General features: G+C 31.4%; 1 protein-coding gene across 1 annotated transcript; it reads right to left on the reverse strand.

Annotated features, from left to right (window-relative positions):
• Window positions 1–15,271: 15,271 nt before the first annotated feature.
• On the reverse strand, window positions 15,272–17,233 carry LOC106333735 (cytochrome P450 CYP82D47-like). Its single transcript, XM_013772153.1, has 3 exons — window positions 16,298–17,233; window positions 15,940–16,219; window positions 15,272–15,656 (listed from the first exon to the last, which is right to left on the reverse strand). The coding sequence occupies exons 1-3, from the start codon at window positions 17,231–17,233 to the stop codon at window positions 15,286–15,288; spliced, it is 1,587 nt and encodes a 528-aa protein (XP_013627607.1). The 3' UTR covers window positions 15,272–15,285.
• Window positions 17,234–22,146: the final 4,913 nt, after the last annotated feature.

Consider the following 22,146-nt stretch of genomic DNA (forward strand, 5'->3'; position numbering starts at 1 on the left):
CCTGGGACGGGACGCGAGCTGCTGCAAGCGGCTGATCTGAATTGCGAGCTGGCTGTGATGCGAACGTGAGCTGGCTCTGTTGTGTACAGGAAGCTGCGAATGTCTAGGATCAGGAACGCTTAAGGGCTTTAGCTGATCGGGTGTTTGCAAGCAGGAACGGAAGCAAGAACAAGTTAGGGTTCTTTGGGATTAGATCTTTGCACCAACTCTTCTTAGCTCATGAAATAAAAACAAGGAGTATTAGATCACATGAACACCATAATCTGAACAAGATATCATCAAACTACTAAGGTATGATAAACTTATCTTTCACAGGATTTGAATTTGGCTAGAAAATCTTGTTGGTTCGGATTAGGGTTCCAAAAGACCAAGACGGCGCCGCGTATTGTTTCTGCGAGTGAGGGCGCGTCTGAGATCGGATCGACGAACGGTTTGCGTTGATGGATTCGTCTCGTCAAGAGCTTCAAGATTATATGTGAATCGTTGTCTGGTTCCTCAGGGTTGGAGAGATCGATTGATTTTAAGTTGCGCCTGGTTTAGGGTTTATGTGTGACGGATTTTAGGTTAGGGTTTTGTTTCAGGGTTTTGGAGTCTATCGTGCTGATAACGTGTTGTAATTAGAGAGTTTTAAAGACTGAATATTTATGTGTTATTATTAATGTACAATGGGAGTTCCTTTATATAAGAATTACAAGATAGAGATAAAAGGAAAGAGTAAAAATCATAATCCAACAGGAAATAGGAAAACTACTAAAACATAGAAAAGGAAAACATTCTAAGTTCTAAGTCGGCTAAGTCATTGGCCGACTCTCTCTCATCCTTGCGGCCGCGGCTGGGCTTGATGTGGCCGACGGGCTTTCTCCTCTTGTCTTCTATGTATTGGGCCGGTCTTGGGCCGGACCTGGTTAATGGCAATCCACTCCATGATTTATAACATTTCCTTGATTATTCTTCTTTATTTATATTAATTATTTTTGTGGTTAACTAAATTTTGTAATACAACTATTAAGGTTGGTTTAGCGAGGCTATGTTTCTTATATATTTTGTTAGGTTATTTATATTGTCTTTCGTTCAACAATATAACTATATACTTCTATTTTCATATAAGTTGTGGATCCATTTTTATATATTTACTTTTTGAAGATGACAATTTTTTAATATTCTACATTTTCAGATATAATAACTAAAGATCAATGACAAAAAAAATATTAAGGTCTTTGTTTATATCATAAAAAATATTCATTTTATCTCATATATATTATTTTTTATATTTTAACTATTTTTTAAAGCTTGTTTGATTATCTATGAATTCATATCGTAGTTTAAAACTACTAGTTTTGCATCAATATCTTATTAATTTCACTTAACTTGAGTTTTGTGACTAAAAAGAAAAACAAATCTATCAGATTCACTGGTTTTTATTTTTTTACTAGGCGTTTTTCTACACCAGGTGCAGAAATAAAATTTTAAAATTATATTTCTAAATAAATTTGGAGGATTTGCCAAAAAAATGACTCAAAATTTGATTTTGAATACAAAACTGTAGCTTAAATTCAATCAAATGCAAAAGTAACCCAAAAACCTAGTGAAATTACAACAGCCCCCTTATGAACAAACAAAAAACTTATATTCAATTTTACTATTATAGCCCTACGTTAGAAAAGACTTACAATAAGTCTTCTCTATGATGACTTCTTTGTAAGTTTTCTCGTTCAGTAGATCATAAAAATAATTTTATAAGAAATATTTTGATGGCTAAAAATTTGAAATCATGTAATAATAAAAATTTCTCAATGATGTAAATTTAGTTCATCTCAAATTTAATTATTTTTCAACATAGATGAGTGAATGTATATTGGCTCATGAGTCATTGGTTTAGGGTTTGGTAACATATGTTATAGTATTGTATGTATCTTTAGGGTTAGATTCTGAAATTTTACCTTCATTTTTTTCTTTTTCAAATTGACTCATATATGTTTAGTAACTATCTAATAACGTGATTTAAACACTTTCTAATTTTTTTTTTAAGTTTAAGAAAGTGTTTTTTGCATAATTAATTGATTTTAGGATCTGGAAGACTCATAGAAGACTTTAAAAGAAGTCTTTAGACACATTCTGCCTAAATTTTAGTAGAATTTATTGTTCCCGCTTAAATTTTGGAATAATTTAGGTTTCCCGTCTAAATCAAAGTCTTTCATAAGTCTTCCAGGAGTCTTCCAGAGAAATTCTTATCATGGATTAGATCCTAAAAATAATTTAATTTTTTTATAAAAAATATTTTCATGGGTTAAAATTTGAAATTATGTAATAATAAACATTTTTCAATGATGTAAATTTAGTTTATCTGAAATTGAAATATTTTCAACATAGATAAGTGAATGTAGATTGGTTCATGAGTCATTGGTTTAGGGTTTGGTAACATATGTTATAGTATTGTTGGTATCTTTAGGGTTAGATTTGAAATTTTATCTTCATTGTTTTTCCTTTTTCAAATTGACCTATATATGTTTAGTGACTATCTAATAATTTGGTTTAAACACTTTCTAAGTTTTCTTAAGTTTAAAAAGGTTTTTTTGCATAGTTATTTGATTTTTGGGTCTAGAAGACTCACATAAAACTTAAAAAGAAGTCTTCCGATACGCCCCGCCTAAATTTAAGTAAAATTTAGGGTTCCCGCCTAAATTTTGGAATAATTTAGGTTTCCCGCCTAAATTAAATTCTTCCATAAGTCTCCCATGAGTCTTACATAAGTCTTCCATGAGTCTTCCGTAAGTTTTCCAGAAGTCTTATGGGTCGAAAATATTTAACCTAATTGGAATTTTTGTCTCTATATATAAAAAAAATTTACACATTCTCCTCCATAAGTCTTCCTTGAGTCTTCCGTAAGTTTTCCATAAGTCTTCCTCTCAATTGACTGCAACAAAAATGTAATGTTTCTCACTCTAAAACTCTCCAACCTCTCTCTAATCTCTTTGAACATCAAAACACTAAACTTTATATCCATTTCTCACGTTTTCTTATGTCTTCTCACTAATTTATCTTCTTTTTGCAGGTTTTTCATTACATGATCTCATCTTTCACTCTTTCAAAGGTAGATCTCTAAATTTTGGATATGAATTTATGTGTGTGTTTATATGTTAGATTCTAAAAAGCTATAGATTCAACATAGTGTGACTGTTTTGTTTATTTTGTAAGCATAAAATTTTCATTTTTGAAATCTTTCTCTATTTTGAAGTCATTTGAATGTTTTTGAATTTGCAGATTTTTCCAGATCTGAGAGACTTTGAAAGACTTCTCATAAGACTCTCGGAAGACTTCTCGGAAGCCTTCTTAGAAAGTCTTCTAATGCATTTTGTGCTAGAAGACTTCTCACGAAGTCTTCAGGAAGTCTTCCGAAGTCTTCTGCCTAAAGTGGTATAAATTTTGGATATGTATTTTGTGTGTTTTATATATTAGATTCTAAAAAATTATAGATTCAACCCAATGTGATTGTTTTGTTTATTATCTAAAAATTTATTTTTGAAGTATTCTCTATTTTGAAGTCATTTGAATACTTTTGAATATGCAGATATTTCAGATCTAAGACAAATTTTGGAAGACTTCTGGGAAAATTCTTGGAAGACTCTCGAAAGACTCTCGGAAGACTTCTTGGGAAATCTTCTAATGTATTTTATGCTAGAAGACTTCCCACGAAGTCTTCATAAAGTCTTCCAAAGTCTTCTGCTCAAAGTGGTACAAAGAGATGATGTGAAGTGGAGTCCAAGCTTATCTATGTTGAAGAATAATATCTAGCTGTGTAATAATTTTGTTTATGGTCTTTTTATTATTTGTATGTGTAATATTTTAGTTGTGAATTATTTTGTAAACTTTAAGAGATGTTAATCAACAGAATGGTAAATATGTTCATGTTTTGCCGAAAGTACTTGACTTCATTAAAAATATTTGATGCAACATACCAAAAAATATTTTAATCATTCTACCCACATATAACAAAGCACAACAACACAAAAACTTTGTAAAATTTGCTAAAACTAAGAAAGAAGACTTCTCAAGAAACTTTAGTCAAATTCACAAAAGATCAAAATTGAATTTTAAGCGAAAGTTGAAATTTTAAATCTCATAGAAGTTAAAAATTGTATCTTATGAGGAAGACAACACAAACACAGAACATCAACTTAATAAAACAAAATCATCGGAGAAGACTTCTTATGAAGTCTTCTACAAGTCTTCTATGAGGAAGACTTACAGAAGACTTCTTCGTTTAGCTAAAAACATTATTAAACATCAATGTTTGTAACTTCATAATTTTCACCAATTAAGTTATAAATTCGACTCAGTAGTTCCAATATTGACTAATAAACATTAATTAGCAAGTAGATATTAAAAATTCATTTTAACTCTGGATAAATTTGAAGTTTAATAAAGATTTACGTAGAAGGTTTCTTTTGAAGTCATCCACGGAAGAATTGAAAAGAAGTCTACTATGTGCAGACTTCAAAAGAAGTCTTCTATTTTGGTCATTTTTGCAATTGCAAATTTGCGAAGGAAGACTTCTTAAGAAGTCTACTCTACAAAAGACATCTTCGGAAGTCTTTCTTTGAAATTGAATTTCTTTTCGAAATTTCCAGAGAAAACTTCTTGTAGAATATATTGGCTTAAAGAAGTTTTCTCTGATAAACATGTTACTTTTGAATTTGACCGAAGTTAGTCAGAATTTTGACTTTTTGTATAAGATTTCTAGGGAAGTCTACCTGGAGAATACTTCAAAAGAAGTCTTCTCTAAATCTTCCAGAAGTCTTCTCAATATTGCAAGAAGTCGGCTGGGTTACTTTTGCAATTGACTATATTTGACTTTCCGAGAGAAGACTTCTTTAGAAGTCTTCTGTCGGATAACTTCTCTAGAAGTCTTCTCTCGCGGGAAAATGTTTGACCAAAACCCATAATTAAACTCGAGAATCTCATTGATATTAAATGTTTTATTTTTATTTTTCAATTGCAAAAGTAACCCACACAGACATCTTCCGGCATTGAGAAGACTTAGGGAAGACTTTCAGAAGATTTCTGTAGAAGTTTTCTTCGGGAAGACTTCCTCAGAATTTTTCTACAAAAAGTCAAATTTCTGACGAACTCCGGTCAAATTTAAAACTAACATTTTTATCCGAGAAGTTAGAATGTCGAAATTTTTTGTTTACAAAAGAAAGTCTTCTATTAAAAACAGACAAAAGGTCAATTGCAAAACTAACCGCCGACTTATTGTTCTGCCAAAAAAAGCCAATCAATTTATTTCATTGAAAAGAGATGAGATTTAAGGAGATTCGAACAGAAAGCTTTACCCTCTTCTTCTTCTTTGCGAAATCCCTCGCGCTTGGAGCTGATGTAGCAGAAGCGTTGGTGATCGAATCTGAAATCATGGTTTCGGAGCTGATAGAGAAAACAGAGTGAAGCAATTGAAGAATTGGAAATGAAGATGTAAGATGAAGATTCACAAAAACCCTAATTAGATTGGTCGCTTGAGGCTCGAGAGAGAGAGAGAGTTCAGATTTTTTTTTTATCTCTTAATTAAATTAATTAATTAAATCAACGAAATGTATGAAGAAAAGAAAAACAGAGATAATATAAAAGGATAACAACGGAAACTCCTCTTCTCCGTTCAGACATTTCTTCGATACGATAATGACCATATTACCCCTAGTTTTGACATTAGTAGTTGTGATCTCCTTTGTAAGTCGGTGAATCCGCACGTGTGAGTGAGATAAACTATGTGGTGGTTTAAAGAAGAACCATGGGAAAGTAAATATCTTATTATTACCTTTCTCACAAGATCTTTGATGATGTTTTTGTGCGCGGTGTTGGCCTATACACAATCGCAAACTTGTGGATGATGTTTTACTCTCCTATGATTATTTCTTTTTCATACAAAGATTTTATGTTCAGTACACAGTTTTTTTCAACAAATATACAGTGTGTTAGTTTTTATCGCTCTATTTATAATCATTCTCGAATTTTCGATTTTTGGCAATATCATTGATGATTCATGTAATATAGCTAGTCAAACTCCAAAACAATTAAAATTCTTAAACATTGTTAAGTTGAATAATTCTTATACGTTGGATATTTAATTGTAGTAAATTAATTAAATGTTTTTAGTCAATATATCCTGGTTTGTCAACACGTATATGATATATAATATGTAGAAAATGTTATAAATTTGGTAAATGGTTTAATTTTTTTAAATCTGTTGTAAGACAATAAATCCAAAATCTTCATATTTTAGGACGTGACTAGTAACCATTATAAGAACAATAGAAACGGATAAGAAAATAATGAAAAATAAAATGTGGTTCGCGATTTAATACCTTGAACTCGTGAGATGACTTGTGTGGTTTCTCCAATTACCCAGAACTTCACCACAACAGCTACCTACTCGTTAATCACCAAGAATCGTGAGATTATGAACCTTACATAATTTGTAATAAAAATCTTCAATTTTTTTATGAATTTTGAGAGAAAGTGTAAGATATGTGATTTGTGTGGATAGGAAATGAGAAAGGATGAGAAAAAATCGAAACTTTATGGCATTAACACTCTCAATTTGGTAGTTCATGGTGGTTGAGGTATTGATGTCAACGGCAAAGTTGTAAATATTTGGTGAAGATGTGGATGGTAAGGTAAAAACATTATTTTCGAAAAAAAAAAAAAGTAATGACATTCTCGTGAATAACTAGAACTTCTAGGGTGTATAAGACAAAACAAAGTTTCAAAAAAACATAGGTTATTTTTGTGTTTGAAAGAACCCCAATAAACTTTTGTTAATTTTTTGGTTTTATTATTTGCGTATAATATTTTAATTTTATGAAAAAAATTAAGTTAAAATAAATATTTTTATTTACATTTATATTTAATAATATATAAATATAAATGAGATAAATGATATTTCTAAATTAATTCTTTAGATAAATGAGATAAATATAAATATCTTGGAAATATTTTTATTTACTTATTTTGGTTGATATATATTAAAAAAAACTCTATAAAATTATGGGAAATTTATGTTATGTATACTTAACAAAACATAAAATTAAATATTATTTTTAAATTTTGTAAATATTAAAATTAAGTAATATTTTCGAAAATTATTATATATAACTATATTTCTAACTTTACTATTTATTGTTATATTATTGATGATATATAAGTTATTACTTTATTCTAAAAACTTACCGCATTGTAAAACAACATTAAATGTAAATGTCCATGTCATAATTAGTCTAAGCCATGTCATCTTTATTAGTATGCCATGTCATTATTTTTCTTCCAAAATTAATGTGGTGATGACATGTGTCAAAATCAGTTGGTAAATAATGTATAGGAGATTGATCTTGATTTGTCGAAACTTTGTGAATGAATTATTCCCTTTTTATTGGGCTTTTTTCAAAACCAACCTATAATTTCAAGTCAACCCCAAACCAACTTTTTTTTGCCATTACTATTCACTCTTGAAAGTACTAAACCATCCTCATGTTTTTGAAATATTTTCAAAATTTCCATTATTAATTAATTATTTAATTATTTTTAAAATGGGAAAACACTTATTACATCCTAAACTTTTTTTCTTATTTACAACAATGTCATTATCATCAATTTTCCAATCACTATAAACCACCATTTTTGGGCTCTTAAAAGCTCAAAAATTCAATTTGCAACCATATATTTTCTCTTTCTAAACCAACAGATCTTCATTTTCTATCACTCTCCATTTTCATATAAAAACTCCCATAACTTCCATTTTTATAATCTAAACTTTAATATTTTGAGTTTATTCAGTTGTGAGTCGATAAATGTGGTTCTTTTTGCTCAAATTTGGAGTTTGGATGGTGGTAAAGGGTGGAAACGAACTTTACACCGGAAAAAAGTAACTATTTACATGATTTTCGTCATTTTTCAGATATGTGTCGCGATAGTAGATTGTTTTGTATGTCTACGCATATGTGTACACTTACGATGCGGTCTACTTTTCAACGCACATGTTACTTTTGCAATTGACCAAAATAATATTTTTGTAAATAAGACTTCCATAGAAGTTTACGTCTTAACCTTTGAAAACAAAAACAAAAAAAAAATAGATAGACTTACTAAAAAGTCTACATAAAAGAGGTTAGTTTTTGCATTTGATCGAACTTTGGGAAACTTTTGACTTTTTATAGTAGACTTCACCGAAAGTCTATATTATGTAGACTGCTAGGGAAGTCTACAAACGGTCAGTTTTGCATTTGACCAAAAAATATGACTACGTTAATAAGTTAGTTTTCTATTTGACAAAAATGTTATAAAGTTGACCAAACAAAAAAAGAGATGTAGACTTTATATTCAGTCTACTAATCTCATAAACAAAATGTAGACTACATATGAAGTCTACTATTTTATTTTGGTTAACTGCAAAACTAACCTGTCGAATTTGGGAGTATACTTCAGGTGAGGTCTACACATGTGTAGACGTTCATCTAAATCTATTTGTAGAAAATCAAACTTGGTCAATTGCAAAAACCAGCATGTTCTAAAAAAGTTTAAAAAGTAGACCGTAAATGAAGTCTACTTTTGAAAGTCAAATCCTGGTTGAATTTTGGTCAATTGCAAAAACTAATTTTTTCAAAATGTAGAATGAAAAAAAGTCTACACGTATAAAATCACAACTTTTTTTTAAATATAGATAATAACCCGTGGATTTTGCACTTGCAAAAACTAACCCAAATTGTAGACATACATGAGAGTCTACATACGTAAACTGAAAAGAAAGTCTATTATTTTGTAGAATGAATATAAAGTCTACATAGAAAAATCTATAAACAGTGGATTTGTGTATTATTAGTTAATCCTAATGGTCTTGAACTATTTTGAAAAGATAATCTTTTATAATTATGAAATTACCAACGTTTTGGTTTTGAATATCTAGTTACCTAATAATTGTAGAAGTCTTTGTAAATCTACTATGTAATATAATCAAACATGAAATTAATCTTCGCTAACTATGTAAATTGTATTCTTTTTGCAGGGAATGGTTCAGTTACATATTATATACGGAGAATGGGTGGTGAAAGACTCTTTGTGGTAGTTTATGGTCGATAATCGGAAAAAGGAAAAAATTTCCTTGTGCATGATGGTTGACACCAGGGGCGGATCCAAGATGGTTTTAAGTATGGGGCACTTAACCATTTCTATAACTAAAAACTTAATATGTAAGTGTACTTAACTAAATTTAACACTAGATGTCAATGAACAAAAAAAATTAGGGTGGGGCACATGCCACACCCTCTAATACACTGGGACCGCCCCTGGTTGACACATGGTGAACTTGTTGAGATGGCACAAGAAGATTATGATCTGGACAAGAAAACCGAGAAGGTGAAGCTAACGTATTCCTTACGAGACGTAATTTTAGAGCAAATGGGTCATGATACTCCTCCTACGCATGTCACGAATGATCGACAAGTGCGGAACTTGATCGAGTTATGTAAGACGCATATTGTACGCCTTTGTATATCAAGCCAGTGCCAAGTAGATTACAAATTTTTGGTTTGACTATATGTTAGATAATATGTGTAGACGCCTTTGTAAATCTACAAATGTAGACTGAAGTTTAAATCTACTTCGTAAATTCTATTAAAAGTACATTTTTGTATTATTCATCATATTTTCTTCACTATTTGATTATATTACAATGTGTGTTAGTAATCTGCTTCTGCATTTTTTGTTCGAAGTATACACTTGAAACTTATTGCAAAATTTTGTGATTAGTTTTACTCTTCAAACTTCTTAGGAATTTTGTATAGATTTTTTTCTTCTCACATGTGTGTTAATTATTGTTTTAGCTTATGGTGGTTTTAATTGTTTGGTTGATTAGAGTATCTTGTGAAAAAATTGATAGCTAACAAAATTAATATATCATAAAAGTGAAACACAACTAAATAATAACACAATGATTATGCATCATATAATTATTTACAAATGAATATTTTATTATGGCAAATTATTATAAAGCAATTTATTAAAAAAATATTCTTGAGCGTGTTTGATTTTTTATAATCTTGATGCCTCAAATGAAGTCTTAGAAAAGAGTACTTGCAAAGTCAGATAAAATTATGAGAAAAACATAAGATAGAAAAATTAAATCTTATTTTAGTAGACTTTTTATTAAGTCTACTTAAAATTTATGGTTTAGTAGACTTTTGTTGAAGTCTACACTAACGGAAAATTTTAAGATCTAAAAATGTACGTTTAGAAAGTTTGAAAATACTTTGTTCTGGAAAATATTTCAAAATAGTTTTTTTGTCAACCTTGTAGCAAATCAAAAACAAAGAGTATGAATTTATAAATTTAGTTCAATATAAACACAAAAATATCCATATAATGAATAAATGTAAATCTTACAGTTTTGGGAAGATGATTTGAAAACGTTGGAAGAGAATACTTACAAAATGAGATAAAATTGTGAAAAATATAAAATTAAAATTAAAATTATATTAGAGTAAACTTCTAGTGAAGTCTGCTTAAAATCAGGGCTAGTACACTTCACTTTACTAGTCCTCACTTTTAAGTAGACTTCATTTTAAGTCTACTCTATCCAAAAAAAAATTAGATCTGAAAAATATATATATTAAATAAAAAAAATATGAAAATGAGTTTAAATCTAAAAAGGGTTTAGAAAATAGAATTTATAAGAAAAAATAGTAGTAAATTGAAGACATAAAGTTTGAATATGTAACTTTATTTAAATATAAATATAAAACACACATATTTAAAATCTATTGATATAAATCTTATATTTTTGGGTGGAGGGATAATAACCATGGACGAAAAATACCTGCAAAATAAGATAAAAATTATTAATAAAACATAAAAAAAACATTTTGAAGTCGTATTTTTGTAGACTTCCAATGAAGTCTGCTAAATTAGTAGTTTAGTAGATTGTTTTTGAAGTCTACTGGCTTTATCTTATAAGCAGACTTCATTAGAAGTCTACATTATCTAATAATTTTCAGATCTAAAAAAAATCTGTACATTTTGAAATGTGAAAAATAGTTTTAAATCTGAAAAACTTAATTTTTTAGAGAAGAGGATGAAAACCATAAATGATAGTACCTACAAAAACAAGATAATGTTGTGAGAAAGACATAGCATAAAAATACAAATTAGAAAGCTATAGAATTAAAACTTACATTTTTATAGAAGATGAAAACCATGAATGATAATACCTACAAAAACAAGATAATATTGTGAGAAAGATATAACATAAAAATACACATTTAAAATCTATAGATCTAAAACTTACATTTTTAAAGGAGAAGATGAAAACGATGAATCATAATACTTAAAATAACAAGATAATATTGTGAGAAAGACATGAGAGAGTTATAGAGAGAAAGAAGAAAATTTAGAAAGCTTTAAAGAGAAGGGAGAGAGTTTTAGAGAGAAGTGAGAGAATTATAGAAACTTGTGCAACCTTTTTTTGTTGGCTCCCATCTGTTGAGATCAAGTTATAGTTGAGTTTGAGGCGATCCGAAGAGACGCTCTGTCCGGCTGGGTCTGATCTACATGGGAAAAAAAGAATACCACTATTTCTTGCCTCTTTAGTGAGAGAATCCGCTCTCAAGTTCCTAGTCCTGGGTATGCGGAAGATGCTGAAATCCGAGAAACCGTCTTTCAGGAGACGGAAAGATACTAGCTCGGAGGCAAAGGCCGGCCAATTAGCAGGGCTATCTAACATGCCCACCAAGTCTGAACAATCCGTCTCTATATGAATCACGGTACAATGGAACTTTCTTAGGCAAGACATCGCCCAAATGATTCCCTCCATTTCGGCATGGAGGGCTGATAGGCTCTTCCGACATCCTTGTAGTCTAAATCTCTAGACTCCCATTTGATCCTTGTAGAACCACCCTAGTCCACTAACCGTGCCATTATCAATCCATGATACATCGATTTGACAGGTCGGGCATTGAGGGTCCACAGGGAGAGACGAGCTAACCGACGGGACAGGTAAGGTCTCCTCTTCCTCTTCGTCCTTAGGTAAGTTTGCTTTCCTCCAGCACTCGGCTTCGGCGGCAGCTAGCTGAAGAGTGTCCACCGGTGATATTTCCTTTCCATTGAAAAGTTTGTCATTGCGTGCCTTACAAATGTACCAAAGGATCCATGGGAAGGTCTCGATAAGTGGTTCCATGAAGGCCAAATTTTTATTCTTCCAAAAAAGGAAGCTCATGTTCTCATAAACAGAAGTACTCGGGAAGTAACCCGAAAGGAACGGATGGTCCGATAAAGCCCACACCTGAAGGGCAGGGGGACATTCAAAAAGAAGATGGTTAATGGTTTCCTCAGAGTCACTTCATCTAGGACAGCTCCTATCAGTGCTCAGGTGTCTATAGGCAAGTGTTTCGGTTGTCGCAATACAACCTGTCAAGCCTTGCCACATAAAGTATTTCATCTTCCCTGGACCAGGAATACTCCACACATGGATCTGTAAACCAGTGGTACTTGGTTGTACAATGTGAGCATCTGTGTCGCTCACTTTAGTCTACTGTAGCCGGTTATATCCTGATTTTACCGTATAAACTCCCGACTTTGTATAGTTGCACGCATACCAATCCATAGACCATGTATTACTTGGTCACAGTTTGAAGATTAGCGGGATATCCTCGAGATGAAAAAACTCCAATAAATGGTTAGTATCCCAATCCCTTGTATCTCGCCTAATGAAGGAGTGAACAAGGAGCTTTGGGTGTCTATAAGTAACACGATCCGATGGTCTCGGTGGACGTGCATGAGTGTGTGGGATCCAGGTCTCGGTCCAAACACATGTATTAAGGCCTGCTCCTATAGTCTTTCGTATTCCTGATTTTAGTAGAGGTTTTGCTACCATAATACTACGCCAACCATAAGAAGGTGAGTAAACCTTACGGTCTTCCAAAGGACTTGATCGATTATAGTATTTTCCTCTCAAAACTCGGGCAAGTAGGGAGTTCGGGAACTGTATCAATCTCCAAAGCTGTTTTGCTAATAAAGCAATATTAAAATCATGTAAATCTAAGAAACCAAGTCCACCTTGATCATGTGGAACACAAATCTTATCCCTTGTGCAACCATTTATGAGAGAGATTGTGTAAATTTCATTTATATAAGGAGACAAAAGTTGTAACTAGATTAAAATTTATGACACTGTAGACTTCTTTTGGAGTAGACTTTATCGTAAGTCTATTTAGTACACTTTTTTTGTAAGTCTACTATGATAATTTCATTATTGTTTTTTATTCTTTATTGTTTTAATAATTTTAATAAATGATCTTACAACTTTTGAATATTGGTTTGAATATTATTTATTCATACAAAAACTAAAATTAATCAAAATTATTTTCATTATTTTTTTAATTTTTTGTTCTTTATTGTTTTAGAAAAAATTATATATAAATTTAATTTTTTCGTTCTTTATTCTTTTAATAATTTTAATATATGATTTCACATTAGATTAAAAATATTTGGTTTAAGTTCGGTTAGATTAAACTTAAATTGGTTAAATATGGTTAGGTTAAATTGCTACAGTGAGTAGACTTCTTTGTAAGTCTACAACGATTATTTTTATAGGTTTTTTTTAACCCAAAAAAGCTTAAAAATTGTATTTATATGCTGGGTAACTTTTCTGGTTAGGTTAAAAATGTTTGGTTTAACTTGGGATTGGTTAAAATTAAGTTGGTTAAATGCGATTAGGTTAAATTTGCTGGGTGTAAACTTCTTTCTCACTCTGCACCGATAAGGCTTGGTTTAAATTGGATTAGATTAGAATTTTCTTGGTTAGGTCCGGTTAGGTTAAATTTGATGAGAGTACACTTTTTTATCAGTTTATACATATTTTTATTTTCCTACTTCCTTTATTGTTTTAGTAATTTATATATGAATTACTAATTTTTTTCTTTATTTTGTAATATTTATAATATATGATTTCATATTTTTAATTTAAAAATAATGCTATTTTTAAATACTAATTAAAGTATATTGAATTGTAAGTCTACGAAACCCTAAACCACAAAACTCAAACCCTAAAATTTTTGCTTGATAATCAAAAGAATCTCAATTATTGTATCAAATATCCACATATACAAAATATAAATTACTCAACACTAATATGCAAATTTTAATCAATAAAACAAAAAAAATTCAATCTAAAATTTAACCCTAAGAATTTAACGTTAAAAGACATAACATGTTACAACCTTTTGTTCTAAACAATATACATTGTCTAACACATGGTTACCAAATCAATATATATTCTTTTAAATTGTTCAATTATATAAAATTTTAATTTCTAAATTTCATATTAACCCTTATATTAATGATTATTTTAAAGTTTCACAAAAATTCTTTTTTTACATTTTCAAAATAAATTTACAAGATCAAATTACGATGTAGACTTGTTTTAAGGTCTATAGATATATAGACTTTCTTTACTACGTGTAGACTTACGAATGACATAATTGTAAAATTATTTTTTGTTTTTTTTTTTGTCATAAGGGTTAAATAGTATTTTTTACTACTCCTTTAGATTGGTTTGCATTTGATTGAATATGTAGTCCACTTTTATGGTTATAATCAATATTTGAGTTGGTTTTGGCAAATTCCTCTTTTTTATTTTAATGAAATTGCACTATATATTCTTGAATTTTATGTATTGTTGGGTTATATTATGTATTTTAACAAAAAAAAATTACTCTTTTATTTAGTGTATATGTTATTTTTGTTTTTCTTACTATTTTTTAATACATGTCTTGATTATGTATTAATATTTGATTGTTGTTTTCAATCGATTTTTTTCTATTTTATCTAAGTTTAAGTTTGTTAACCAATAAGGAAATAAGTTTTCATTGAACTTCCTTTGTTTTATATTTTCGTTAGCTTGAATTTGTTGAAATTTTTAAAAGTAAAACCGCAAATATATTTTTCTTCTTTTTATTCTTATAATCGTTTCTATTTGTAATTGAAACTTATATATTATTGACTTATATTATCTAATTTAATTAAATTGTTATTTGTCGATTTAAGTATTCATCGAGATCAAATTATATTGTATTTTCACTAATTTTTTATTGTATTTATGTGTTATATTTTGTTTTCCAAACTGTTTTTAATTTATTATGTATTACAACGATATTCCAAATATCTTATTATTGTCATGACGAACAGTGGAACGATCCCAAGACTATTTTGATTATATAATCTCAGTGGGCAAAGATCAATATTTTAGTACTAATCAAGCCCTACACGATCCATTTTGTAGAGAGATTTACGAAGCCTAGGAGTGATGAAAACTTCAAGAGGAGTGGCTTTAAGATTGAGCAACCCACTGTTTTCGGTCATATCCACTTCTTGGCTTGATGGTCTTACCACATCGAAGCTTTGTAATAACCTTGCCAGGATATATTGCACCATCCTCAGGCCAAGGGGGATTGCAGGGCACGCCTTCCGTCCCAACCCGAATGGCAACAGCTTGTAATTCCGCCCACTGATATATACTTTTCTATTTACTGTCAAGAACCTCTCTGGCTCAAAGCTTTCGGTATTGGACCAAAGACTCGGATCCCTATGAATTTTCCACGCATTTACGAGCAGCTGTGTCCCTAATTTATGGACATGAAATAAGATTATGTTTTGAACAAAAAAAAAGTATGCACGCGATTAGAGAATGGGACTACAACAATTTGTAAGTAATTTATGCGCCTTTAATAGCAATAAGCAATCTAGTTTTAGAGTAGTATCTCGGAGTATCTTAGGTCACACATATATCTCTTAAAATTCTAGGTTCCTTATAATATGTTTGATTAATAGCTTGAAGTAGCTAACTGATCACTGTTTATATAATTTGAATCCACATCTTTTTAGTTTCAACTTATGGAAGACTACCTGCAGGAACATGAAACTTTCCATTAGCAATGTCGAAAGCTTCCGTCACATCTCTATAAGCGACGAGAGTGACTGGTGGGTATAAACGGAGGGTCTCCTTTATAACTGCTTGAAGGTAAACCAAATCTTTGAGGTCGGACTCTTCCACGAATCTATCTTTTCCAGTTGTCCGGTTAAGCTCCTCCTGAGCTTTCCTCAACGCGTGCGGGTTGTTGACGAGTAGCGAAACGGCCCAAACAAGAACCGCAATGGTCGTAGCACTCCCTGACATAACCAAGTTCTAGGTTCACGCAAATAACAGATTATTAGTTCATATCCTTTTTAAACTACATATATATGGGATATATAAAGGTCTTACAAGGCAGATGGCCTTGGTTGTTGTATGAGCATCATCAAGAGGCAGGGTCTTTTGTTGTTCAAATATGTCGATGAGTAGATCCAAGAAAGTCTTTTCAAAGCCCTCACCAGAATCCTTCCTCTTCTTCTTGTGCTCATCAACCCAAGCTTCGAGAACTTCATCGATCTCACTACCCGTTTTCTTCATGTCCCTCTTAATCCTCCACTCCAACCAACCAAGAGGCGGTATGAAATCCGAAAACAAAAAGATCCCCATGTAATCAGTACAGTCTTGTAACAGCTTCCTACATCTCATCGCCTCTTGGATCTCGCAGTTAAGGCTTTTTCCGTAATATTTCTTCCCCACGATCGTCATCAGCGAGATATTTTTGGTTAGATCATGCAACTCTTGCCCTATATCCACCAACAATCCTTTTTGAGACTCACCCTTCTGCTCCCATCTACGGTACAACTCTATGAACGCTACATCAACCTCTCTGGCTCTGATATGCATGTGCATGTCAATGACTGAGGGACACAGAATCTCAGATACAGCTAGTTTACGCATCTCTCCCCAATAAGAAATATCAGTGCTAAACGACAAGGACAAGTCGTTGTAGCACAGAAGCTTAGACGCAGTGACAGCTGGCTGGTTTAAGACCTTGTCGTGGACAGTGTAGATCTCTTCGGCGATTTCTTGGTTGTTTATGATAAGGGTGTTCACAGAGCCAACTTTAGTCATGAACACTGGTCCGTACACGTCAGATAGGTCGGCAAGCGTAACGTGAGTCGGCTGTCCGTTGTCAAAGGCCCTTAAATGGCCTATAATCGGCCATGCTCCTGCGGCCATAGGTGGCAAACGTTTTTTGTTCTTAGGAATAAACAAAGACTTGATTAATATGTAGGAAAAAGAACAGAGAGAAACAATAGAGAGGAGAAAAATCTGAACTAGATCCATATTTGGCTGTATTTGATTCAAGCTCCTGTATTACTTAGATTGGTTGTTTATATATACAGAAAGAGCTTTATGATCGTATATTAATAGGATCCAAAAGGTATTTAACCCGGTTGGTTTTAAAATTTCCTACCAACTATTTGCAATTGAAATACCAATATGAGCATTAGGTAATGGTGGTGTGTGTGTTTTTAATATTCTTGGAACTGAATTTCAGTCCAATGTCCAACATTTTGAGAGTAATAATTTACGTTTGTAACTAGACGAAGTGTATATGTTCACGAAAAATTCGTCTGAGCAAAAAATAAATAAAATATAGTTAAGTGTTTAACTAAGAAGCAAAGAGCCTCTATTATTATTATTTCAATATATACTATATTACCTTCATTTACCGATTAATGAATGTATAAGTTTTCTTTTTCTTTAGTTACCAATCACCACCGTTTCTTCCAATCCACCATCACTCCCTCTCCATTAAATTTTTTGATTGTGTTAGTCTTTACCACCATAGCCAGCATCGTCATTTCTTTTAATTATTAACCAAATATAACGTTTTTGTATGTTTTTCATGTTTAGTGTTGCCTCGCCTTCATTTCTATCACCACTTCTTCCTTTGTAACACCATCACCTCTTTTGTAATCGTCTATCATTTCCTCCAATACCACATTCATCACTCGACCACCATCACTGTAGTCTGCAGCTTTTTCCACGGGAACCACCACCAAATCTGTAACCTACTAACCTCCGCTATATCTTTCTTATTCACCACTATAAATTTCTACCTAACCAACATTATATCTTAGTGTTGTAACAGTGAAATTTATGTCTACCATTTTTTTTAATTTTGGACATACATATTATAGTAATTTGAACTATTTCTAATTTTATTAAGATGCACTATACCATTTAGTATTTTCTATTCTATTTTTATTTGTATGTTTTCACATGATATGCCTATAATTTTATTTTTATGTTGTTTAATGTTCTGTAAGATACTATTTTTCTAGTATAACATTCTATTTGTTATTACCATTAATTTGTTACATACCATTAAGTTTATTCCATACCATTTCGTGATCTCGGTAACAAAAGACCACCGAGCTTCTTCTATATCCAAGTCATTTCTTTTCTAATTCACAACATCATCGTTGCAACTAACTACTACCACGGCCACTCTGAACACCACCATGCACATACGAAGCCTCCGTTACATATTAAAAATTAACCTAAGTTCAACACACCTCTGTTTTTTTCAAAAAACTGCATCTATATATACTATAATATTGGTGTCTAAGAACGAACGATATGTCACTCTCGTATAGCCATGCAAAATTATTTATTCCAAGAGAGAGAAACTTTTGTGCTTATATTCCGTACTAGGAACGGTCAAAGATTTCGGGTTAGGTTTGGGTCTATTTGGATTTTGGATGTTTAGGCTCAAAACTTTTAGTCTCATCCGGATATTTATAAATTTTGGTTCGGATTCAGTTCACATCTTTCTTCGGTTCGGGTTCGGATAACTCATTTAAATTTTTTTAAAATTTTAAAATTCATTATATACTTTAAATTTCTTAAATCTATAAAAAGTAATATATTACATATAAATTTGAATTACATATGTCAAAATACCTAAACTTAACATATAAATTAGTTTGGTTTCAATATTTGAATATAAAATCAATAGAAATTTCAAATATTTTTGGTGTTTTGAATATATATTAGCTACTTTAGACATTTAATTTTGACTATTTGTATATATTTTAACTATTTTAGACAACAAGAAAGTATCTTATATATTTTGGATGTTTTTAATATACATTAAATCTAAAAATAATTAATATATTTAGGTATATAAATCTATTTTGGATATATTCGGATACCTGAAATACTTCGGTTCGGATCGGATTCGGTTTTGGTTTTCTAGATACCAAAATTCTGAATCCGTTCGAATATTTTGGATTGGGTTTGGTTCGGTTATTTCGGTTTTTTACCCATCCCTAGTCGAAATAATTCTTTAACAAAAAAAAAGATCAAAATAGTTAATTTTATATCTTAATCTTTTTAAGAGCATTTTTATCCCCACCCCATATTTTATTTCAAAACATAATGAAAAATAGATTAATAAAAAAATAATAATAACATTATTCTATTTTTTCATTCTATTTTAGAGAAAAATATGGAGTGGGATGAAAATGTCTTAAGAAATATATATTTTGTAAGTATACTTAAAAAGAACATAATTTCTTTTTAAATCTCATACAATAGCATGTAATTTTTGATTAGTGAAACAACTGGTATGCAATAACTGTTTCCCTTGTCCCCTAAATGATTTTTTTTCCTCCTCTACATGAGTTTAGTGAATGATATATATTGTAAAAATATGTGCAAGAAAACCTATTTTTGGTGTTTAACATTTATTGTTTCTATAAATTTTTTGATGTAACTTGATTGTTCAATTAAATTTTAGTTAATTTTATATGATTGTGTTGTAATTTTCGATAAAATATATCAAAAACATAGTTTTAAAATATTACTTATGACAATATAGTTAGTTAGACCGGCACTGCGCGAGATGCACATGAAGTCATGAACACAGTATATGATTTATGTAATAATTGCCTTCAAAAAGCCATACGCCTTGACACTCGTCGTATTTTCTCACGTCACGTGCTGTGCGTCTCAGGTGTGTTGGAACTTTCAAGAACTTGCACTTTCGTAAGCTGTGCGCATGCAAATTGGTTTTAGAAAAAATGTTCATGCAAATTGACATGCGTCCAATTCATTTCATGCAGACCTGCTAAAATACCACCAAAAATAACATAACTAGAATAAAGCGGTAAAATAACTTATGCTTCAGATCAACTTCGAAATGTTATAAGTATGTTTTATTCCATATATGATGTTTGGTGAACAAAGATAACAGGAACACAGATAGAGTTTTATTTGCTAGTCGTAAGTTTATAACTCTTATCCTCTTAATTTTTGTTGCCTTTAATCTCTGAGATAATAGACATAGTCTCGGATGAACAAGACTTAGGTTCACTCCTAGAGTGAACCTTTAAATTCACATCTCCTCTTATTACCAATCAAAATTTCACCTAAATTAATAACAAAATAGATTAATTTTATTTAAAAAAGTTTGAAATAACTGAAAAAAAATAACGTCAATTTTAATGATACTAATGCCACTAACTAAACCTTAAACTTCAAATTTATACCCTAAACTCAAATCCTAAACCCCAAACCCAAACCGTAAACCCTAAACCCACTATCTCTGGAAACCAGGGAACAGAGTAGCTTCTTATACCTTCTCTACTGCGGATACTTGGGAAGCTTTGCACCCACAGGGGGAAACAGTTTTCTGGCACCGCCAAGTTTGGTTTCAAGGGAGGATACCGAAACATGCTTTTATTACTTGGGTGATTGCTCGCAACAGGCTGGGAACAAGAGACAGAATGCGGAGTTGGGGCCTGCAAGTGCCGGCAACTTGCATTCTATGCAATGCGGCGGATGAGACGAGGCAACACCTCTTCTTTGATTGCCCTTATAGAACTGAGGTGTGGACATTTTTTTGCTCAAGATTGAATCTCCACCCTCCTGCTTTGTTTGAAGATGGACTTAGATGGCTTAGAAACCTATCGCCTGATGAGTTTGTGATGCTGATCGCTAAGCTTGTGTTCCAGGCAGCCTTGTATAGTATTTGGAAGGAGAGAAATGTTCGAATTCATAATCAAGCTTTCCGACCAGCCCAAGCCGTGATTCTTGAGATGAAGCAAACCATACAAGCCCGCTTGGATCCCTTGTCAAGAGCTAGCAACTCTAGGAGGACTGATACCACCTTATTAGGTACTTGGTTTAACTTTTTCTAGCAGGGGAAAATAAGAAGTAGAAGAAGAAGGTGAGGTATTTTTGAATTTTGAAGATTGGTGGAGAGTTGGAGCGGTGAAAAAGTGAAGAAGAGTCGAGGTAGTTCAGCAGTTTCTTTTCTTTCTTTGTATAGTTAAGGTTTTGAAAGTTTCATCCCGGTTTGTGGGCGCCTTATAGGTGTAAAGTTGTAGCTCTTTCTTTTTTTTTAATAAAAAAAAAAAAAAAAAACCCTAAACCCAAACCCTATATCCTAAACCCAAATCCTAAACCCTAAACCCAAACCGTAAACCTTAAACTCAAACCCTATATCATAAACCCAAATCATAGACTCTAAACTTAAACCATATATATATCCTATATCCAAACCTAATCCCTACCCCCTAAACTCAAATTGTAAACCCTGAACCTAAATCCTATATCCTAAAGGTTTGAGTTAATGTTGATGTTGTTTCTTTAGCGTTTAAAATTTGGGTTTAGAGTCTAGGTTAGGGTTAAGGATCTAGGGTTTGAGTTTAAGGTGTAGGGTTTGGGTTTAGAGTTTACGCTTTGGGTTTAGGGTTTAAGATTTGGGTTTAAGATATAGGGTTTGAGTTTAGGGTTTAGAGTTTGGGTTTAGAATTTAGGGTTTAGGGTGTAGATTTAAGGTGTAGGGTTTAGAATTTAAGATTTACGGTTTAGTTAGTGGCGTTAGCGTTATTAAAATGAGCGTCATTATTTTTTTTGAATTATTTAAAAAAACATTTTTAAAAAAATAATGTATTTTATTATAAATTTATGTGCTATTTTGATTGGTAATAAGAGGATAGGTGAATTTAAAGGTTATGAGTCAGACGAAATCTCCGTCTTGGACGAAATCTCGGTCTTAGTAACTTTCACGAACGCAACCTCATACGCTCATCGCAATATGATACGCTGTCTATCTTTTTCATTCCATTTTATTTATTATTAAAAATGGTATTATATAACAAAATCTCTGCAGTTGTTTATTTCATCCAAATTTAAACAATTCTACACGTCAATAAGATGATCAATTATAATATAGATTTAAG

The sequence above is a fragment of the Brassica oleracea genome, chromosome C3 (assembly GCF_000695525.1).
Source record: "Brassica oleracea var. oleracea cultivar TO1000 chromosome C3, BOL, whole genome shotgun sequence".
In the NCBI taxonomy this organism is placed as follows: Eukaryota; Viridiplantae; Streptophyta; class Magnoliopsida; order Brassicales; family Brassicaceae; genus Brassica; species Brassica oleracea.